The sequence below is a fragment of the Choloepus didactylus genome, chromosome 3 (genome assembly GCF_015220235.1).
Source record: "Choloepus didactylus isolate mChoDid1 chromosome 3, mChoDid1.pri, whole genome shotgun sequence".
NCBI classification, from domain to species: domain Eukaryota; kingdom Metazoa; phylum Chordata; class Mammalia; order Pilosa; family Megalonychidae; genus Choloepus; species Choloepus didactylus.
In genome coordinates this window covers 167,929,055-167,948,978 of record NC_051309.1, presented here as the reverse complement: position 1 = coordinate 167,948,978, position 19,924 = coordinate 167,929,055, and the positions used below count along the sequence as shown (strand labels likewise).

The 19,924-nt window shown below is 35.0% G+C and overlaps 1 protein-coding gene across 2 annotated transcripts; it reads left to right on the top strand.

The window, feature by feature from the left end:
- The first annotated feature begins 2,231 nt into the window (after window positions 1-2,231).
- On the top strand, window positions 2,232-15,018 carry PLRG1 (pleiotropic regulator 1). 2 transcript variants are annotated; one of them, XM_037830863.1, is made up of 15 exons: window positions 2,232-2,339; window positions 3,722-3,828; window positions 4,671-4,813; window positions 5,485-5,538; window positions 6,441-6,534; window positions 6,749-6,836; window positions 8,273-8,374; window positions 9,384-9,476; window positions 10,637-10,786; window positions 10,876-10,977; window positions 11,492-11,594; window positions 12,363-12,471; window positions 13,275-13,414; window positions 13,917-14,110; window positions 14,776-15,018. In XM_037830863.1, exons 1-15 carry the CDS (start codon window positions 2,331-2,333, stop codon window positions 14,833-14,835), a joined length of 1,548 nt encoding a protein of 515 aa, XP_037686791.1. In that variant the 5' UTR covers window positions 2,232-2,330; the 3' UTR covers window positions 14,836-15,018. The 2 variants fall into 2 exon arrangements, with proteins under 2 accessions (XP_037686791.1, XP_037686793.1); XM_037830865.1 differs by having other exon boundaries at window positions 2,265-2,339; window positions 3,760-3,828.
- Window positions 15,019-19,924: the final 4,906 nt, after the last annotated feature.

Genomic DNA, 19,924 nt, shown 5'->3' with positions numbered 1-19,924 from the left:
TGTCCATGTATTAATTCTCACAGGTTCTATCCTCAGGGTTCAAACAGGAAATGATAGCCCCCCCATTCCTCTCTTTTGAAGTAGCAAATACTTTAAAATCTGCAGTTCAAAGGAAGAAGGATATACTGACCAAGACAACTCTAAAGAATACATGTATAGAAAGCGAGTAGTATCTAGCAAACATTATATATTTAGCTCTCTAAGCTGAGAAAAACAGGAAGCAGAAATAGTAATATTCATCATTTTATGTGTGTAAGAGTAGGAAACCACCCTTTCCCCTTCACCCCCAAATCTGATAAAAAGCTGAAGAAACGGCACTCATATTTATATGGAAGGGAACTTCTCCCACTGCCCAAGAACAAAGAATCCAAACATTTGAAGGAGAATGAAGAGATCTTTAGTACTGTTAAGTAAAGAAACCAATTAGCTAGGCTTTCCTTAAAATTCATTCTATCAGTCACACACAAACAGACTTAATATTTGTATTTACATTATTAAATTATTCACTAATTTCTGTTCTAAGGAAACCTCTCTGAGCCCTTATAAAGAGCAGCAGTGACACCTACTGCTCAAATAAGGCAGCTCTGGATTTCAGCTGGGATAGGGTTTAACGTTTTCCAAATCCTGAAATCCTTCATGAATTCTAAGAAACCTATAGATCCCTTCAACAGAGAAAAATTCAGGTTCTTATATAAATACAGAATTTGCATACAATTGCAGGTAATTCATGAATTCCCGGAGCTAGATAATAGGATCACTTGAACAGTATCTTTCTAAAATAAACTTTCAAGTGGATGAAATAATTCTGTAGATTCAAGAAAGCTTTTTAAAATGAGCATAATCTAGTGCTAATTGCCTCAATCACTAAAATGTTTTTATAAACTTGGGATTACAGATTAAGCATTTACAGGATGATTAAATATCTACAACTTAATAGGCCCAACCAGACTTTGCCATAAAGATTAGAATCTTGCTTATGTTTTTATAGTTGTATAACCATTTAAAATCATGTTCTTTTGTATAGTTATTACAATCTATAATATCTATAAGATTTAACTTCCCAAGTATATTTTTTATAATTATAGAATATCCTTGCAAGACCCATCATCCGTTGCTATTTTTACAAAAAATGTTTTAGGCTTAAACTTACACTCAAGTAAAGTTTTTCAAGTAAAAATCTAAACTTAACACTTTTAGTGAATTAAAAATTAATGAATTTTGAAACTGTTACTGACTCATATTGTTAGACTCTTACTCGTTTCTTTTTTTCTTCTCAAAGTATATGCAGTATGCTCTGATGATAGGATCAACAGAACTGATAATGGTTAAAAAAGAAGCAGAATCACTGAAATGTCTGTCTAAATTTGCAAATGCTCCACTCCATCAATTTTTCTTCTTAGACAGAAAAATAATTGAGCAGGATTGATCATAAAGCACAGATTTTACCTGGGTAGAAAACAAAATAACAATACTGTGGCACCAGGATTTGTATAAATAAAAAGTTATAGTATCCAGTTCTTCCAACAGCTTTGGGAAGCTGTCCCTGGTCTTGTCGAAGTTGCATTAATCAACAGACTAGTAGAAAACAGCCAAAGGTTTTATAGCTTTGAGAGATTTAAAAAATTTATTTATGGAGCAGAAAATAAATTTGGGGTTTTACCATAGCTGTTAAAACAAAATTCCTTTGCATATCACCCTTGTAATAATTTATCAAACAGCAACAATTATTCAGCAGCATTCCCACAATAAAATTTAATGGACTAAAAGTAATTGTTTCAGGCACTAGGGCTACACGGTGAGTTATGGCACCAGCCAGGTAGTGGAACTAGGCGACACAAAGCGCAGAGGCGACCGCCCAAAGAGGGCGAGACCGTGGAAGAGCCATAGCACCCCCTGGGAGGGCTCGCTCTCCAGACCCTCCCTAGAAGCGATTTCTCAAGTTCTCTGAATAAAAAGCAATTAGTTGCCGGGCAATACAGCGCAAACAACCACAGCTCCAAAGCAAAACATTTTAACGCTGCGAGTAAATTAAAAAACATCCTCAATTCAAGATTTCTCATTCAAGGGGGAGAGAGAGCTTCCAACCAGACGCCTCGAGAAGCCAGGGGTCCTCAGTCCCAACACCCCGCCCCTAGAGGCGGTCCCGAAGAGAAAGGCCCGCCCCTTGTGCCCCAGAAGGCCAGCGGCGACCATTTGCGTGCGCGAGGATTACGTCATATCCGGCGCCAGGGCGCCAGACTACGGAAGGAACTGCTGAGTTGTGGCGGCGGTTTCTGCGGTGGTGTTTAGTGTTCCTTTGCTGCCTGAGGGTTGGGATACGCGGCTGCATCATGGTCGAGGTAAAGAGACACTAAAAAGGACAGGGGTAATTTGACTCTGGACTGTTTTTTTGTTTTGTTTTGTTTTTTTTGATGGCGGGCTTGGGGTTTCAAGGATGCTGGGAGTCGTGAGGCAAGGGAAAGCTGTTTGGCCGAGGCCGGGTGGTCTCTTTTTAAGGTTCTCGCGGAGTAAGAGAGGCCGTAGGAGAGCACGAGTTTGAAGTTCCGAGCGGGCGGGAAGCCTGAGATAATCTCTCCAAGTCCCCTTGGCCCTTGTGAGCTGGGCACTGTCCTCGGAGGCGGGGCTTCTGTTGATGTTCGACCACTGGGGCATGTCGCCTTAGGTGTAGTGTCAGTGATTCTCTTCCCCCAAAACTGACAATCTTCGCTTCTGAGTTCAATTCGTTTCGTATCCCGGCTCTTCCTCCATGAAAACCTGCTGTTGTTGAGTTTTTGCATCTTTTCTTACCTTGAGCAATCGTGCTTTTAGCAGGTCTTATTCATCTTATCTCAGAAATATTTGTTGACTCCATTCAACCTTCTCCATAGCCACTGCAGTCACAGACTGACATCGTCTTTTGCTTGGACTAGTGCATTAGTTCTCAGCTTTTCTCCCTGCTTCCATTTTTATTGCCCTGTAAATTGATCTGTTTAAACCATAAATTGGAAACCTTAAGTGACCTTATGTTTCAAGTAGAACAAAAGTCTTGACTTCTGCAATGGTCTAGAAGACCTTACCCGATATGGACCTTGTCTTCCCTTGCAGCCTCATCTTGCACCACAACCCACCCTCCTTCCCAACATACACAACTGTGCTGCAGTTCCTGGCATTGTTTCAGTTACTGAATATTTTTGTACGTGAAGTTTCTCTCTGCCAAGACTGCTCTTACCTGAACTTTGTGCAAGGCTAACTCCCTCTCTGCTTGAATATCACCTCGGAGAGATCTTCTCTAACTATCCTACATCAAGTATTTTTTATTTCCTCCCTTCTATGATTAAGCCTCTTGCTTGTTTCCTCCAGGGTACTTATCAAAATGGGGAGTTACTTTGCTTATTTTTATTTATTTCTTGTTTAACATGGGGACCATGACTGTTTTTTCATCATTCGGTGGTTACATTCTAGCACAATACCTGCCATACACATATGCACTCAGTAAATATTTATTGAATAAATGGTTAATCTCAAGCATTACTTAGTTGGTATACCATGGGGCCCTGGCCAAAGAGGAGCTTCCTTCTCTCCTCTGGAGTTGACTCCTGTACCTTGCTAAAGATAGCTGTGGTGAGTGGTAAACAGCTTTTTACATATTTAAACGTAAAGTGTGTAACTAATATGACTTTAATTTAGGTTATGATATGTGTAATTTGTGGCTGGAATGTGTAAGTGCCATTTGTCTTTCTAGGAGGTGCAGAAACATTCTGTGCACACACTTGTGTTTAGGTCATTGAAGAGGACCCATGACATGTTTGTAGCAGATAATGGAAAACCTGTGCCTTTGGATGAAGAAAGGTAGGTGTAGTTCTTTTTCAGTGTTAGAATATTTAAACTTCAAATATTGAGGGAAGAGGGCTGGGAAAGAGGAACTATTTAATCCTTTGAAAGTTAGTTAGTAATTTGCATACTCATAGAATATCCAATAATGAGGGCATAAATTAAGCTGATTTAATTTTTTTTTTGACCTTTATAGTAAAAACCCCATTAATTAATTGGATCTCACAAATATCCAGTAATTATGAGAGTCCCTTTTAGGTATTTTCTTTATAATCAATTACTTTGTGTTTTCAGCCTCCTGCTATTCTCAGAGCTTTGCTGAGCTAAAATTACACCTTTCTTAGTAGTATGATGAAGATTTTTTGAGTGATGTCGTCTGTAGCTCCAGTATGGGATTGCATATGTGCAGTGTTCCTTCTTTGTCCTTTACTTTCTTTTATAAAATCTTCTACTTAATCCCTCAAACAAGCATGTATATTTAATCTATGCTTAAAAATAATGTAAGTGCATTTCTTTTAAAATACTTTTTCATATAAATTCAGTAAAGGTTGCTACAGAAGCTTTTTACTATAATTTAATCAGAATTTGAAGGAAAATATGTTGACTTCAATTTTTTTAAAAGGACATGTTTGTTTCTGTATCTTTAAATCATTTGGACTCTTGATAACTCATCCTGAAAGGTTTTCTATTTTGTATTTAGTTGGTAATAAGCTTAAATATTACTTAGACTTAATGGATGTTATGTGGTGAATTCTGAGCAAAAGTAAATGAGTTTTTTACGTACTTGTTCCCAAGCTAGCTATAAACATTTGCGTTGGTGAATTTTAAAATGCACTCTTATGTTTATACTTTTTAAATAGTCACAAACAAAAAATGGCAATCAAGCTTCGTAATGAATATGGTCCTGTGTTGCATATGCCTACTTTGAAAGAAAATTTTAAAGAGAAGGGCCCTCCAAGTGCAGCAGATTCATATGGTCATAAACAATATCCTGCCAATCAGGGTGAGTATGGCATTATCAGAAATGTCAGGACTTACATGTGAATTTTTAAAATAGGAAATAAAATAAAATGCCTTATTAGTGCCTCTCCTAAAAGGACTAATTGAAACCATACAGTACAGCTATACCAGTAGTATAATGGAAATCTTGATTTCCTCACGGAAGTAGTGAATGAAAGTATTGGTTGATTGCTTCTTTCTTATAGGAAGTATAGATGGTAGAATAACAGGAGAAATTCTTAGGATGTAGCAAAGGTCACAGTGGAGACAAGGAAAAATTCAGAGACTATTCCTAAACTCTGGGTGACTATATTTCTTGGCTATAGTTTAGTAAGATGATATATAATATAGCTGAAAATTGACATGAATATAGCCAAGATTCCACAGGGAAGACATTTGCTTGGTTGAAAAGCCAGAATGGATGGTCACTTGACAGCCTGATACTCCGTGCACTGTTAGTTTATAGCCAATGCCCATTCTTACTTGACCTCATATCAGGAAGAGAACAAGAAAATAGCTCTTCAGAGATTAAAACAAAGATTAGTTTCTTATTTATGAGTTGAGTTTAGTTGGGATAATTTGAGAAATCCACTTGATTGCTTAATATTATTATTTGATTCATATCAGAAATTCACCACTGATGATACCTCTTTTGTTAATTTGTTTTTTTTTTAGGTCAAGAAGTTGAATATTTGGTGACAGGTACACATCCATATCCACCAGGGCCTGGTAAGTAAGCTGTTGCATATTGAAAATGCCTTATTGACACATATATTTCTATGAATGAGCCAATAATCCAATTTTTCCTGCCTGTAAGATACAGGATAAACTCAAAAGCTATGCCAGGTATCCAGGCATAGCTTTTTAGATGATAATTAACTAATATATCACACGGGTTCATTCAGCGGCCACTCTTAAGCAACTATATTTTTTTAGGTACTATTCTAGGGATTCAAAGATATTAAGACTGGTTGGGGCCTAGGCAAGCTTATAAACTGGTGGTTGAGATAAATATGTTCATATCGGTAAGCTTAATAAAGTGATAGAGATGTTGGTGTAGAAGCAGGTATTATAGAAAAGTGTCCTGAGTATGTGTGTGTTGGAGGGTCAGGGAGTTGCACACAAATGCAGTGACCAGTATAACAGGGTAGAGGACAAAAAAGTTCAGATAGCTAGGTTCTAGTAATTTTAAAGGTCAGGATCCACCATATAGAAAGTACAGGTGAATTCGGTACTTTTGTTTTAGTGATTTACTTTCACTCTTGGAACCATTCTGTTCTGTTTGGGGAACTGCTTATTTTTACATCTGAAGGTAATGTCCTAAGATGATAGAAATTTAACTCTACTCTCTTGGGCGACTTTAATACCATGCTGCTTGTGATCAGATGAAAATTGAGTTATATGTTAACAGTCATTATCTATTAAGTTTGTCATTAATTAATGCATGTTTATTGTAAAAAAAACTTAGAAACAGAAGATAAACAAAACATAATCAAAATTTTTGTAGTATACCACCTGGAGATCATCTTCATTACCTTTTTGGCTAACACATTCTTCCTGAATTTTATTTAAATGTATGTTAGTGAAAAAGCTACTACAATGAATTGATTTATTTTATTTTATTTTAATAGGGGTTGCTTTGACAGCCGATACTAAAATCCAAAGAATGCCGAGTGAATCAGCTGCACAATCCTTAGCTGTGGCATTACCTTCTTCTCAGGCCAGGTATGAAATAGTTTTATGCTTCTAATTACAAAGATTTTGAATGCATATTTTGCTGTTCACATTGTCTCTCTTTTTAAAATATGTTTCTTTGTTATGAATTATACGACATTTTTCTTTATCAAGGCTTACACAAATTTAAAATAAAGAGTTGGTTCTGCAGAATATGTGAATGCAGGCATTAGTTACTTAGAATGTGGTGTTTCTTTTGCCTCAGGGTTGATGCAAATCGTACTGCACCTGGTGGAAATGAATATCGACACCCTGGGGCTTCTGATCGTTCTCAGCCTGCAGTGATGACTTCAGTAAGTTTCTCTGTGTCAAATACTGCTACATGTCTCTGACTTTCGGGACGTCACCCCACTTCTCTTTATCCCAAAAATCTTTAAAATATTAAAGAAGCAGACACTTTCTTTGGGATTGTTAAAATACATGGAGCCTGGGGTAGTCATTCATATTTCACAGCCCTAAAACTTGAGTTGTTATGACTTGATATGCTTTTTGGAATTTAAAATTCCATTAATTTAGGGTATTTTAATTCTTGTCCATTTCTTTAATGAAAATAATGTGATACTGCTGTTATTTCTTAGCCGCTATTAAAAATAGAAGTAGTATTATCCAGGAACTTAGGTTAGTAAGTGTTAGATATATGAGTCTTTTTTACTAAACTTTGAGTTGATTTTTATAGAGTTGATTGCTATTAGTACTGTAATATTCATAGGCTGTATAACTAGTGTCTTATAAATGAGCATTTAGAATTACATGTTTATTTGTAAATAAATGGCAGCTGCTCTTATTATTAGTGACAGTCATTATAGAAAGAATACACTGAAAGAAAATATGCAATCCATTTTATTATACTGTCACTTTAAATACGTGTGGACTTGACTCCCCCAGTTTATTGTGCAACTGACTTGTCTTTATAATAAAGTACATGAATTTGTAGCTATCATATCTCATTTCTTACTTTTACCTCCGTTCCTAGGCCTTTTGCCTCCTTAAGAGAATGTAATATAAGCTTCTTAAGGGCAGGCCGTTTGTTTTATTTTCACTGTATCCTCAGTGCTATTACTAGTTGCCTGGCAGAGTATAGATTTAACTATTTGTTTTGATGGGTAGATGGTAACACTGTTGTGCTAGAAGATAAATAGAAGATGCTATCAGTCACCTTTGCTATATTAAATCAAAAATGTTAAAAAATGATGACAAAGGCAGTGGCATTTTTATACTTACAATGACTTAAATAAGTAATAGGAGCTTACATGGAGCATTTACTACTTGCTACACACTGTTCTTTACATGGATTAGCTCTTAATCTTCATAATAACCCTATGAGATAGGCACTATTATTTCAGTTTTGCAGATGAAGAAACTGGGGCACAGAGAGGTTATATAATTTTTATGCAAGGTCAATCAGCTAGTAATTGGGAGAGCTGGGATTTGAAGCAGTACACAATTATCTGTGCTGTTAACCACTCTGCTATTCTGTTTCTGAGGTTTTAAAATTGCTTTTTAAAATTAAAATTAGCATACAGAGAATGCAGTTCTTTTTAGAAGTCTCAGACTCATTTTCCAATTACAAAAAAAAATTATGAAGTGAAAATGTCCTTTCCACTTCACCTATTTAAGGGAAAATAAAGTTTTCATGAATCTCCTGTTTCAGTTTCCAATTTTTAAATTAATAACTTGACATCTTAAATGACATTATCTTAAATGGTAATGTAATCTGTTCCCTGTCTAGGTTATTATGGAGACTGGTAATACCAAGAACTCTGCACTGATGGCCAAAAAAGCCCCCACAATGCCAAAACCCCAGTGGCACCCACCTTGGAAACTCTACCGGGTAAGTTGTTCCTAGTTGTTCCACTGTGCAAAGAACGATGGATTCCCATTTGACAACACTGAGGTGGAGAAGAAGTGAATATGAGAAATGGGAGAGCGATCTGAGGTGGGATGGGAAGGGGTTTAGGCACTATCTTAAAAGAGATCTTGGGAAGGAAACGGCTTAACTAAAAGCTATACTTGTATTTTATGTAAAATACAGTATAAAATATTGATAGAAGGTTAGTAAATGTGGTGAATCGAAGTAAATTTAGGAAAGCATTTGAGACGTTTAATGTGAAGGCTGAGGGGAATAAAAACATAAAAAAATTTCTTGGGACTTAACAATTATCTCTTCAATTGTTGTCAGTCAAATGATTCAAAATGCGCCAAATCTAAAATAAAAATATATACATAGCAGGAAAAGTATAGTTACATGTGATTTTATGTGTGTATACATATATATATTTATATAACTACTTTTTGAAATACATGGCAAAATAGTCTGTTTTAAAAATTTTTTTGGGTATACAGTTCTAATGAATTTTAACAACTGTATGTAGATTTGAGTAACTGCTACCACAATCATTTAGTAGTTTCATCACCTCATAAAACACCCTTATGCTATTTCCTCCCCACCCTTGCGAACCACTGATATATTTCTCATCACTATTGTGTTCTTTCTGACTCTGTCATGTGAATGGAATCATACAGTATTTAAACTTTCAAGACTGGCTTTGTTCACTCAGCTTAATGCCTTTGAAATTCATCAAAGTTGTTACATGTATTGTTAATATATTCTGTTTTATTGCTGAGTAGTAGGCCATTGTGTAGCTATACCATAGTTTGTATATCTGTTCGTCCATTTGAAAATGATTTAATATTTATTCTAAAATCTAACTGCCAGATAATCTTATAAATGTATAATTTGAAGACTTGGGGAGGGTAGTTCAAACTCTGGTGGTGTTAAAGTGAACAAATTTTAACTTGTGTGTTGGTGAGTCTGCACCTTCTCCTTTTTCTTCCTACAGGTTATTAGTGGGCATCTTGGCTGGGTTCGTTGCATTGCTGTGGAACCTGGCAATCAGTGGTTTGTTACTGGATCTGCTGACAGAACTATAAAGGTAATAAAGAAGGAAAACAAAAAATCAACATAATTTTGTGTTTGCCATGTAAGTTTAATCTGTTGTGAGTTATTTCTTGTGAGAATTGCTGTTGCAGTTCTTCTGATTTCTTAGATCTGAAACTAGAGTAAATTTTATTGTCTTAGGCCAGTTAAGATTTCCAAATAAATATCTGTTTGAAAGTGATATTTAAACAACGTTTCCAAATTGTAAATGTTGACTACCTCCCACTAATTCCTTGATAACTTAAGCTTTCTTTTTTTCCTCTGGCTATAGAATTATAGCTTATTTATGGAAAATATAGAAATATTGAGAACTATAGAAGATCCTAGACTCAACTGCAGTCCTACCACTGTTACATATTTGGATGACTTTCTTTTTAGTATTTATTTCTGTGCATATGTGTGAATACATTTCCTTCTAAGCTTTATTTGGCCTGTGTGCAAATGTGTAATTTTTAAAAATCATGTTTGATATGTAATTTTGTAGCTTGCTCAAAGGCATGTACGTGTGAAAAATTTGCTTAAAAGGTTGCATATCATTTTGCTTTTCTATAATCTACTTTCCTGTTGTTGGACATTAAAGTTGTTTTCTGATTTCACTATGACAAGAATGCTATAATTAATCTTTGTGAATGAAGTTTTTTCTTTTAAGATAGATTTCCCAGAAATGGAATTAATGGGACCGTTATTTTTAAGGCTGATACCCAAAGTACAAATTATATTCTAAAATGGATGAATTGTTGCTTGTAGTGTATGAGAGGATCCAAAAGCATATTGGTCATGTATCCCCTTTAAAATATCTACTCATATGATAAGGAAAAGTGGGTATCTAATCTTTTTAAAAAAACTATATAAAATTTCTAGTGAGGTTGAACTTTTTTCAGTTCTTTATTTGCCACTTTCAGGGTTTTAACTTGTTGCCATTTTTGGCTAATTTAGTACTTTCTGTCTTCGTTCTTTTATTATCGGTGTTATCCTTTATATATTAAGAATATTAACCTTTTGTCATTTCTTGCAAATATTTTCCCAGTTTGAGTATGTCTTTTAATTCTTCCCTCCTCCTTTTATTTGAGTTGGGAAGACTTAATTTTAACATCAAGTGTCTAAAATTTTGCTTTGGGGTAACCAACAGAAATAAAAATTGAATTGTCTTTGCAGATCTGGGACCTTGCTAGTGGCAAATTAAAACTGTCGTTGACTGGGCATATTAGTACAGTGCGTGGTGTGATAGTGAGCGCAAGGAGCCCATACTTGTTCTCTTGTGGAGAAGACAAACAAGTAAAATGCTGGGATCTTGAATATAATAAGGTAAGCTTGGAGTTAAGGATTTAAAACGTTCTGAGCCATTGTTTATCTTTCTAATTATAGGAAATTTACCTTTCCTGCTTTCTCTTTAGGTTATAAGGCACTATCATGGACATCTAAGTGCAGTGTATGGTTTGGATTTGCACCCGACAATTGATGTGCTGGTAACCTGTAGTAGAGATTCAACTGCACGGGTAAATGGGATAGAGCTGTGTGTTTGTCTGTAAATATTACGTCTTGTAGTTTGCAGAGTTGATATTGGAGTCATAACTGTTTGATACCAAATTAAAGAAAGTTGTCTTGACCCTTCGATACCATAGTCCCTCAGTTTCTTGATCTGTACATTTTAGTCCTCAGTCTTATGGCCTCACCATGTTTGTTGTTGGGAGTCTCCTATCTCTGAAATGTGACACTCATGTTTCATTCTTTCCCCGCAACTACTGTCTGTTAGCTCTTTCATTCAGTACTCCCAACATACTAGTTCTTAGGCTTTCATTCCTCCGATCCTTCAGCTTTTTTTTTTTCCCATCAGTTGTCTCCTGTCTTCATATTCTCCATCTAGCTGAAAAATCATTATCTTTCATTTATGCACTTTCTTCATTATATTCAGAGTCTTGTCTAATGCATTGCCAGCCTTAAACTGATCCAGTTATGTGCCTGAAATATTAATATATATACTCTGATGGTATGTCTGTTGTGTTTTTACAGATTTGGGATGTGAGAACTAAAGCTAGTGTCCACACATTATCTGGACATACAAATGCAGTTGCTACAGTGAGGTGTCAAGCTGCAGAACCACAAATTATTACTGGTATGACTTTCCAAGGTTACAGTATATTCATATCAGAATGTATTATGATTATACATAAACTTTAATATTCATTATGACTCTTTGTATTGTGTTTAAAGTGTTTCTGTGACATTATTAAATATTTGGATCATGAGCATTGGAAATTTTTCCTGGTCAAACATCATTCAATTGTTTTTATCTTTTACTTTTTATGTATCATTGAGTACGTCACACAGAGTATCTTGTAAGTTCTGACTAGAATACGGTGCTTTTAGAGAAAATTAAGCATTGCTTTATAGTATAGTATAAAGCTTAGTCAAGGAAATTGCAGTTAAAAGACAAAATACCCTGATATGAAAAACCTTTAGAGCTGGTATTGAGTCTTATTTTTCTTAAAAGAAGACTAATAACAATGGATCTTTACTTTAAGACTAGGAAATAATTCCTTCCCTTGATGTACTTTATTAACTAAAAGTTCACTGGGTTTTTTTCCTTCCCCTTCACTAGGGAATAAAGTGACTTACTTGTTTTATTTGATATTTACATTTGTTCTGCCTGCGTGATTGGCATTGCATTAAACCTTGTATTATATTGTTTTAAGAATTAAATTTAAAATGAACCTAGAATTTTGGAACCATAAAGAAACTAGCCCAGACGTAACATGATGTGTGTTTAGTATGTATGTGTCTATGGAAAGCTGCTTCATATTTTATTGTATTTAACTTGTGCATTCTTTTTCCTGGTATGTGTTTTGGGGTATGCGTGTATGTGTATGTGTATTCGTTACAGGAAGCCATGACACTACAATACGATTATGGGATTTGGTGGCTGGAAAAACAAGAGTCACATTAACAAATCACAAAAAATCAGTCAGGGCTGTGGTTTTACATCCAAGACAGTAAGTATATTTTCCTAATTAGCTTCTCTTCTTTCTCCAGTTCTTGGTATAGTACTGAAATAACAGCATAAGATGAGGAAAATTCTCTACAGAATGAAAAATAATGTCAAATGAGATAACATAAATCATGGATAAAACTGCATGTCAAAATGGATACTAATAGCAGCTGGTTTTGATGTTTTTATACATAAATGTTACTGGACACTGTGATATACATAGAATAGTTTAATTCTTGAGGAGGAAGTTAATATAGAAAAAGAAACAAACAGTGGGAACCATGAAAATTATTGGGTATCCAAAAGAGGGTGGAGCATAATATCACAATTACTGTTTTGTTGTATTAGATCACCCCTGACACTTTTTTGGTCATATTCATGTCCACTCTGTTCCTTCCTATTCCTTACCTTTATTCTTTCTCTACTTCCTTCCTCTCTCTGTCTTTTTCACTCCCTTTCCCCCTCACTCCTTTTTTTCTCTCTCCATTGCATCACTCCTTGCAGATTATGTGAAGTTATGCATTTGTTCATTGCATTTACTGCTAAAGCTTAGTGCAGAACATTGGGGAAATGAGAGAAGAATAAAACATTAATCTAGAATTAAAAATACGTTTAAAATAATTTGAAAATCTGATTTAACTTAGAACAAATGTTTTGATATTTTTATTTTTTGGTATGACAAATATTTTACTGAAACTACATAGATCAATGAGTACACATGCAAGACTACAACTATAAAACCTTCTAAAATCCACCATTTTATTTAACTTGGTTTTATTGTATCATTAATTCTTTTTAATTTTTCAGTTACACATTTGCATCTGGTTCTCCGGATAACATAAAACAGTGGAAATTCCCTGATGGAAGTTTTATTCAAAATCTTTCTGGTCATAATGCTATTATTAATACATTGACAGTGAATTCTGATGGAGTGCTAGTATCTGGAGGTAAAATAAGATTTTTAAGATAAATGTGTTTAGTATGTCATTTTTTCTTCTAGTGAATGAGTAAACATTTATAAAATGTCTAAGCCAGCACATCTAAGTATTATAGCAGAACTTACCTGATTACTGGTGTTTGGATGTTATATGTACATTCATGCATATTCATAATTCAAATAGTATATTTCATAATTTTAGCCATCTTTGAGTTTCCAGGTAATAGAAGTACGTTACAGATTTAGGCTGGGAATTGCCTAATGTTTGGTTTGGTATTCTGAAGTTGGATGTCAAATTTGTGATGCTTTCTGAGACCTATGATAAATTCTAAATTAAGCACGAATGAAAATACACAAACCGATATTAAGAGAAGCTTGGGTACCTGTGTCTTACATATCTTTATAACTGTAGTTATTGCCATGGTGTTTGGCGAATGGTTGGTGCTTACTAAATGTTTGTCAAACTGAACTGTTGAAGAGATACTAAGTTTAACCAGATTTTTCTCTTTAAGCTGACAATGGCACTATGCATCTTTGGGACTGGAGGACTGGCTATAATTTCCAGAGAGTTCATGCAGCTGTGCAACCTGGGTCTTTAGACAGTGAATCAGGAATATTTGCTTGTGCTTTTGATCAGTCGGAAAGCCGGCTACTAACAGCCGAAGCTGATAAAACCATTAAAGTGTACAGAGAGGATGATACAGCGGTAAGTTTTCTGTTTCACATGTAATTTTTTTTTTTTTTGCAATTTTATTGAGATATATTTACACACCATACAGGCCAGCCAGAGTATATACAATCAGTGGCTGACAGTATCATCACATAGTGGTGCATACATCCCGTGAGCAATTCACATATACTTTTAAATAAAATCAACCATACCAGTTTTGGAATTTCCATATAAAGGACAAAAAATCTTTATAGTGTTAAGGTATTTGTCATCTTGTATAGAATGTTCATGGATTTCTGTATTGCTCTCATTGATGCCTACAAATCATTAGATTGTTTTAATTTTATTCTGACTTTCCTTGTTAAAGTAATTGGGAAAATCTTGGCACTAAGAAACAGCAAATAAACAGGTTATGTAAATTAATTCTAGAATCATAAGCTTCGGTGTTACTAGAATATCTAAATAGCAGTTTCATTTTAGATGAAATGCCACAAACTGAAGTGTGTTGAAACTATTCACCATTTATGAGAGATATGGAGAATGCCAAAAAGTTTGTCAACTACTCTTAAAATTGTTATAGAAAAGCTAAATGTATAATGCCAAGTGGTATGATTTAGAGTATATACTTTGTTTTTGTTAGAAAGGAAGTCTATTAAATATGAAGCTAATAATCATTTAACATGTTACTTTTCTATTTTTAGACAGAAGAAACTCATCCAGTCAGTTGGAAACCAGAAATTATTAAGAGGAAGAGATTTTAATGTGGCATTGTCTTCATGGTGGTTCTTTTTTGCTTTTTGTTTTGTTTTGTTTTTTATGCTTGGCTTTGATAGGGGTATCCAGTCACTTTGTACTCTGGCTAGGAATGTAAAGCAGAAATTCACTTGCTTGAATCATTGCTGTTTCATTATATTTTGTAATAAACTGTCCACCATACTCCTCCACCCTCATCCCTCCTGTGTTTTTATTTCTGAAATAAAAAATTTGCAGTCCTAAGAAGATGGCAGATATCTAGCATATGCAGGTTCATTGATAATACCTATTCTAAAGATAGAATGTTTTGTGGTTTTATTGGAGACTCCTTTTTTTTGTTAACTTACAAAGCTGATTATTATAATAGGAATGTTTCAAGAGGAGCAGGTTTTTTTTTTTTTTAATCCTTTAAAAGCTAATATCTGTGATAATTTGGAATTAAAGGATTTAAGGTCTTAATTTAACTTATACATGTGTATTCTACAAACAGTTATTGAGTGCATGTTCTTCAGAATTTTGCATTGGATGCTGTTCAAGAAATAGACAAATGTGTCTGTCCTCCAGGACTTCCAGTTTTGTAGCTTATTACATAAGTACTATAACAGAGGTGCAAGTGAAAGGGGGGAGTATAGGAAAAGACCATTAATTTTTCACAAGGAGGACTATGGAAGAATTCACAGAGTAGGTGACATTTGAGCTGAGCTTTGAGGTGAGAGCACGGAGAAGGAAAGGACTGTTGCAAGAGAAGGTGTAAAGTGAGTGAAACCAGAGATGGGAAAGTGTGTGGTGAGCTCTTGGAACAAGCAGTTTTCTGCTGTAGTTGGTAATGGGGAATAAGGCTGACTTGTAATGGGGAAAGCTCACATTTTGAGTTTGGGTTTTATTCTACAAGCAGTAGGATACTAATAGGTGGAGATTTTATGGAAAAGTGTTACTTAAGTTTCTAATATCAATGCTGCTTTCTGCTAATCCAAGTTTTACAGATCCTCCCCTTGGGATCCTGATTCCCCATCAGTCAAAAGATTGACTTCTATAGTTTAAAGAACACAGCTATAAACCATTGATTTTTTAAAATTTTCCAAGTTAAAATATTGCACTATAATTTTGAGAGCATTTCCAAATTATACGTACCCTGCTTTGCATGCTATATGTGAGAGTATAAATGTTACCTGTAGTTTTATGGGATTTATTGAAAATGCTTGAACCCTTTGGCCCAGTAACTCCATTTCTAGGAAACTGCCTAATAGGAATTATCTGACAGTTGTACACAAGGAAGTTCATCACCCTTTTTTCTTCAATAATTACAACTAACCTAGATACCCCTTCAGTAAGGGATTGATTTAATAGATTATGGTACCGTCACACAAAAATTTATTTTAAGTATCCATTGAGAGAAATGTCACTGGACTATGATGGCAAGATATCTAACTTTACTGTTACTTAAAAAAAAGTTACGCAAGCATTCTTGTAAAATAACTTGTTAGTGCTCTACAAAAACTGGAAAAATAACACCACCTTGTTATCAACGGCTTTGTGAGAGATTGTGTCAGAAATTTAATGATCCGCTTTATATATTTCTATAATGTTTTAATTTTCTATAAGCATGTATTTTGTAAACCTAAATAAAGAAAACACTACACTTGCATCCCAGAGAAATTCTAATATGCCTAACAGAAGAAAAGTAGAGCTTGAATAGTGTCCCATCCACAAAGTCAAGAAGAAATGACAAGCAGTGCAAAGATAACTCCTTTTATCCTACCTAGCAAAGCTTTAACTACTGTGTTTAGAGTAGACATTAAATACCAAATTTTGAAGAATTAAAAAAAAAAAAAATTTCCCTGCTTCATTACTGTCTTGGATTGTGGTGTTCTTGAATTCCCTGTTGAAAAACGTTTATCTACCAGATGTACTAATGAACCCCATGAAATTTGGGGCGACATTTTGTGCATGTGCCCTTTATTTTACCTACTTGTCAAAACCCGATCCACCCAGAGTGAAACCCAAATCTGTTAACTCCTATAAGATATCCTGTACCCTATCAATGCTCAAGCTCTAAAATGTTACCAGAGAAAAACAGCTGTGCTTAATGACTCATTTTTTTTGATTTATGACCACAAACAAGTGAGCCCTCTGCAGTGAGCAAACGCATTTCCATAGTTAATTCTTTCAGCCTCCCATTACAAAGGATGCATTTTCCTATCTAAAAACAACTCCACATGTACACTTGTGGTATTAAAATCTTGACTACTCAAGGATGTTGCTCCCACAATTAGCTGTTGTCTCTACCCAGCAACATTAATTTCATTCCTCTATACCAAATAATTTGCATCAAATATAATATTGCCTGTCTAAAAAGAAATCACTAGATCCACTTCTTTATTCCCTTTTAGAGCCAAAGTCTTCAAAAGTTCATAAACTCAATTCTGACTCCACTTCCCATTCTCTGAATATAAAAATAATGAAAATAAATACATTAAACATACTGTTCCTAGAGAAAAATTTAAAATACAGTATGAAGGAACTAATGGCTAGATAAAAAGGAATGAAATGAGAGGGCAAATAGAGTTTAGTACATAAATCCAAAAGCTGATTTTTGGTATGAAAATTAAAGTGGATAAAACATATTAATTAAGAAAAAAAATAGAAAAATCCCAAATGCTCCAAAAGAAATAATGCTGTGGGGATAGGGGGAGGAGTAAAGAATCATTAATTAAAAGAGAGAAACTGTCCATTTCCATGTCATACTTAAATACCTGAATGAAATAATGTTAAAAATGTAATACTCCATGACTGATTCAAGAAGATTTGGAAAACTTAAACAGGTTAATTACTATAGAGGAAATAAGTTTGTTAAGGAGTTACCCCTACCACCACCATCTGTATGCATCCCCAAGCCCAGAGAGCTTCAGAGTGGAATTCTAATATAATTCCAATATGCTTTAAATTGTTCTAGGGCCTAGATAAAGAAGGAAAGCTTTCATATGCTTTAAAAGGTGAGTATAACAAAGATACTCAAATCTGTTAGAGCACAAAGAAACAAAATTATGGTTTTATCCTGCTTATGAATATTGATGCAAAAATAATCAGCAAGATACAATAAATGAATACTTCCTCAACTTGATAAAACAATTACACTAACTACAATCTATACTTACTATACTTAATAATTAGGAAAACTAGAGACATAAGGAACTGACTCATAAAACCATGGGGACTGCAAGACCAAACTCCATAGGGCAGGCCACAAACTGGAAACTCCAGAAAGGTGATGTTGAAGTCTTGAGTTTGAAATTCCCCTGGAAAGTTGGTAGCCTGGGAATTCTTGCAAGAGTCGATGTTGAAGTCTTAAGGTAGAATTTTTTCTGACCTCTGGAACTCTCAGTTCTTCAAAGATCTCTGGATGAGGCCCACTGCATTATGGAGGGGAATCTCATTTACTTAAAGTCAACTGATTGACTAATTGCTAGTTAACTGATTGCTGTCTATGAAATACCTCCACAGTAACAACAAGGCCAGTGTTTGATCAACCAATTAGACACCATAAACTAGCCGAGTTGACACGTGAAATTAAACATCATGCTATTTTGTTCCATCTATCTGTCTAAATTTACTTTGATGTACATTATTATCTGTTATTTGGATTCCCCTAAATTAGGAAAGTCTTTATGGATGCAGAGATTTAGGAGGTTTTAGAAGAGCAAACCACTGATTTGAGAGTACCTACTTATTTGTTGAACACGTTTTTGATGAGTTCGTACAAATTTCATGACATTTGATAGGTGGTGTAGAAGATCCTTTAAATTGTAATGTATATATATGTATTTATATATGTATTTATACATATATATATGAGTGTATACACACAAAAGTACTGAAATTAATTTCTGTTAACTTGGACAAATTTAATGACACCATTTATCACGAGAAGGTTTTGAGTGACAGATCCCTATCAGTAATGTGGACTTTACTCGGGAAGCACTTGCAGCTCAACCACCCCCCACCGCAGAGCTGGCCTCTTACCTCACTGAGAGCTGAGCAGCTGTTGCAGCCCAAGAGGGCCATGTCAGTCCAGAGGCCAAAGAAGACAACAAGCATTTTCTGACACATGAACTTTTATTCAGGGCTTACTTACAGGGTGAGAAGTCGTGGAGAGATCATTATGGCTCTCTCAGGCCAGGCAGGCATTGTGTTCGCAGGGAAGATGACCAAGCGATGCAAAAAAGGGCAGAAAGCCTTTTATAAGGATTTAAGACAAAGGCCTTCCTAAGAGTGGGGGGAGCATAGATGCAGGAATAGGTCATTCTGACCTGGGGGGTGGTGCAGGAAGGACTAGAATAACACTTGAACAATTACATTTTGCTCTTTTTGTGAGACTAAGACCCTCTCACTTCCTGCCTGCTTGCATAAAGTTACATTTCAAGGTCAATTTACCTTTTTTCTCTTTACTGGCTCAGAAAGACAATAGGTGAAACATTTAGCTGCCTAGGTCATGCAGACTGCTGTGCACCAAAGATCTGCAGGCCTGTTTTGCTCAGGCCATGGGTTGCCACAGCAGTAGTGGCAATTCTCTGTAGTCTGTTGGACCCACACCAAATGCGTACCTGGAGTCAAAGACAAGAACAATATTAAGTCAGTAAAACCTTGAGGTCCGTATATAAAGGAAGCAAGAAACGTGGAGACTTTGGTTCATGGCTATCTGGCTGTAAAGAAAGAATAAGATGTTGACCTAGTGGGATTATTTTCAGTCACATAAGACTGGTTAAATGTTAGAAAATATTTTATCATAAATAATTCAGGTAAACAAGATCATCATACTAACACATGCAGAACAATCATTTGACAAAATTCAAGACAAATTTCAGGTCAAAATTCTGAGAGAAGGAATTAAGAAAACATCAGTAGCTTCCTGTTTAATAGGAAGGAACACCAAATCACTTTTTACAGTGAAATATACAGGCATAGGAATATTTTCAGGAATAATAAAAGGAAGTCTGCACTCATTCTTTTTATTCAACATGGTTCTGGGAGTTAGAACTAATAGAATAAGGAAAGAATAAGAAAAGTCAGATTATAATGATTTGTAGACAAGTCACATAA

Bases quoted from the DNA above. Each gene is read 5' to 3' on its own strand.
- PLRG1 (XM_037830863.1), top strand. The intron at 4,814-5,484 runs GTGAGTATGGCA...TTTTTTTTTTAG, and splicing joins ACAATATCCTGCCAATCAGG to GTCAAGAAGTTGAATATTTG. The intron at 14,111-14,775 runs GTAAGTTTTCTG...TTCTATTTTTAG, and splicing joins ACAGAGAGGATGATACAGCG to ACAGAAGAAACTCATCCAGT.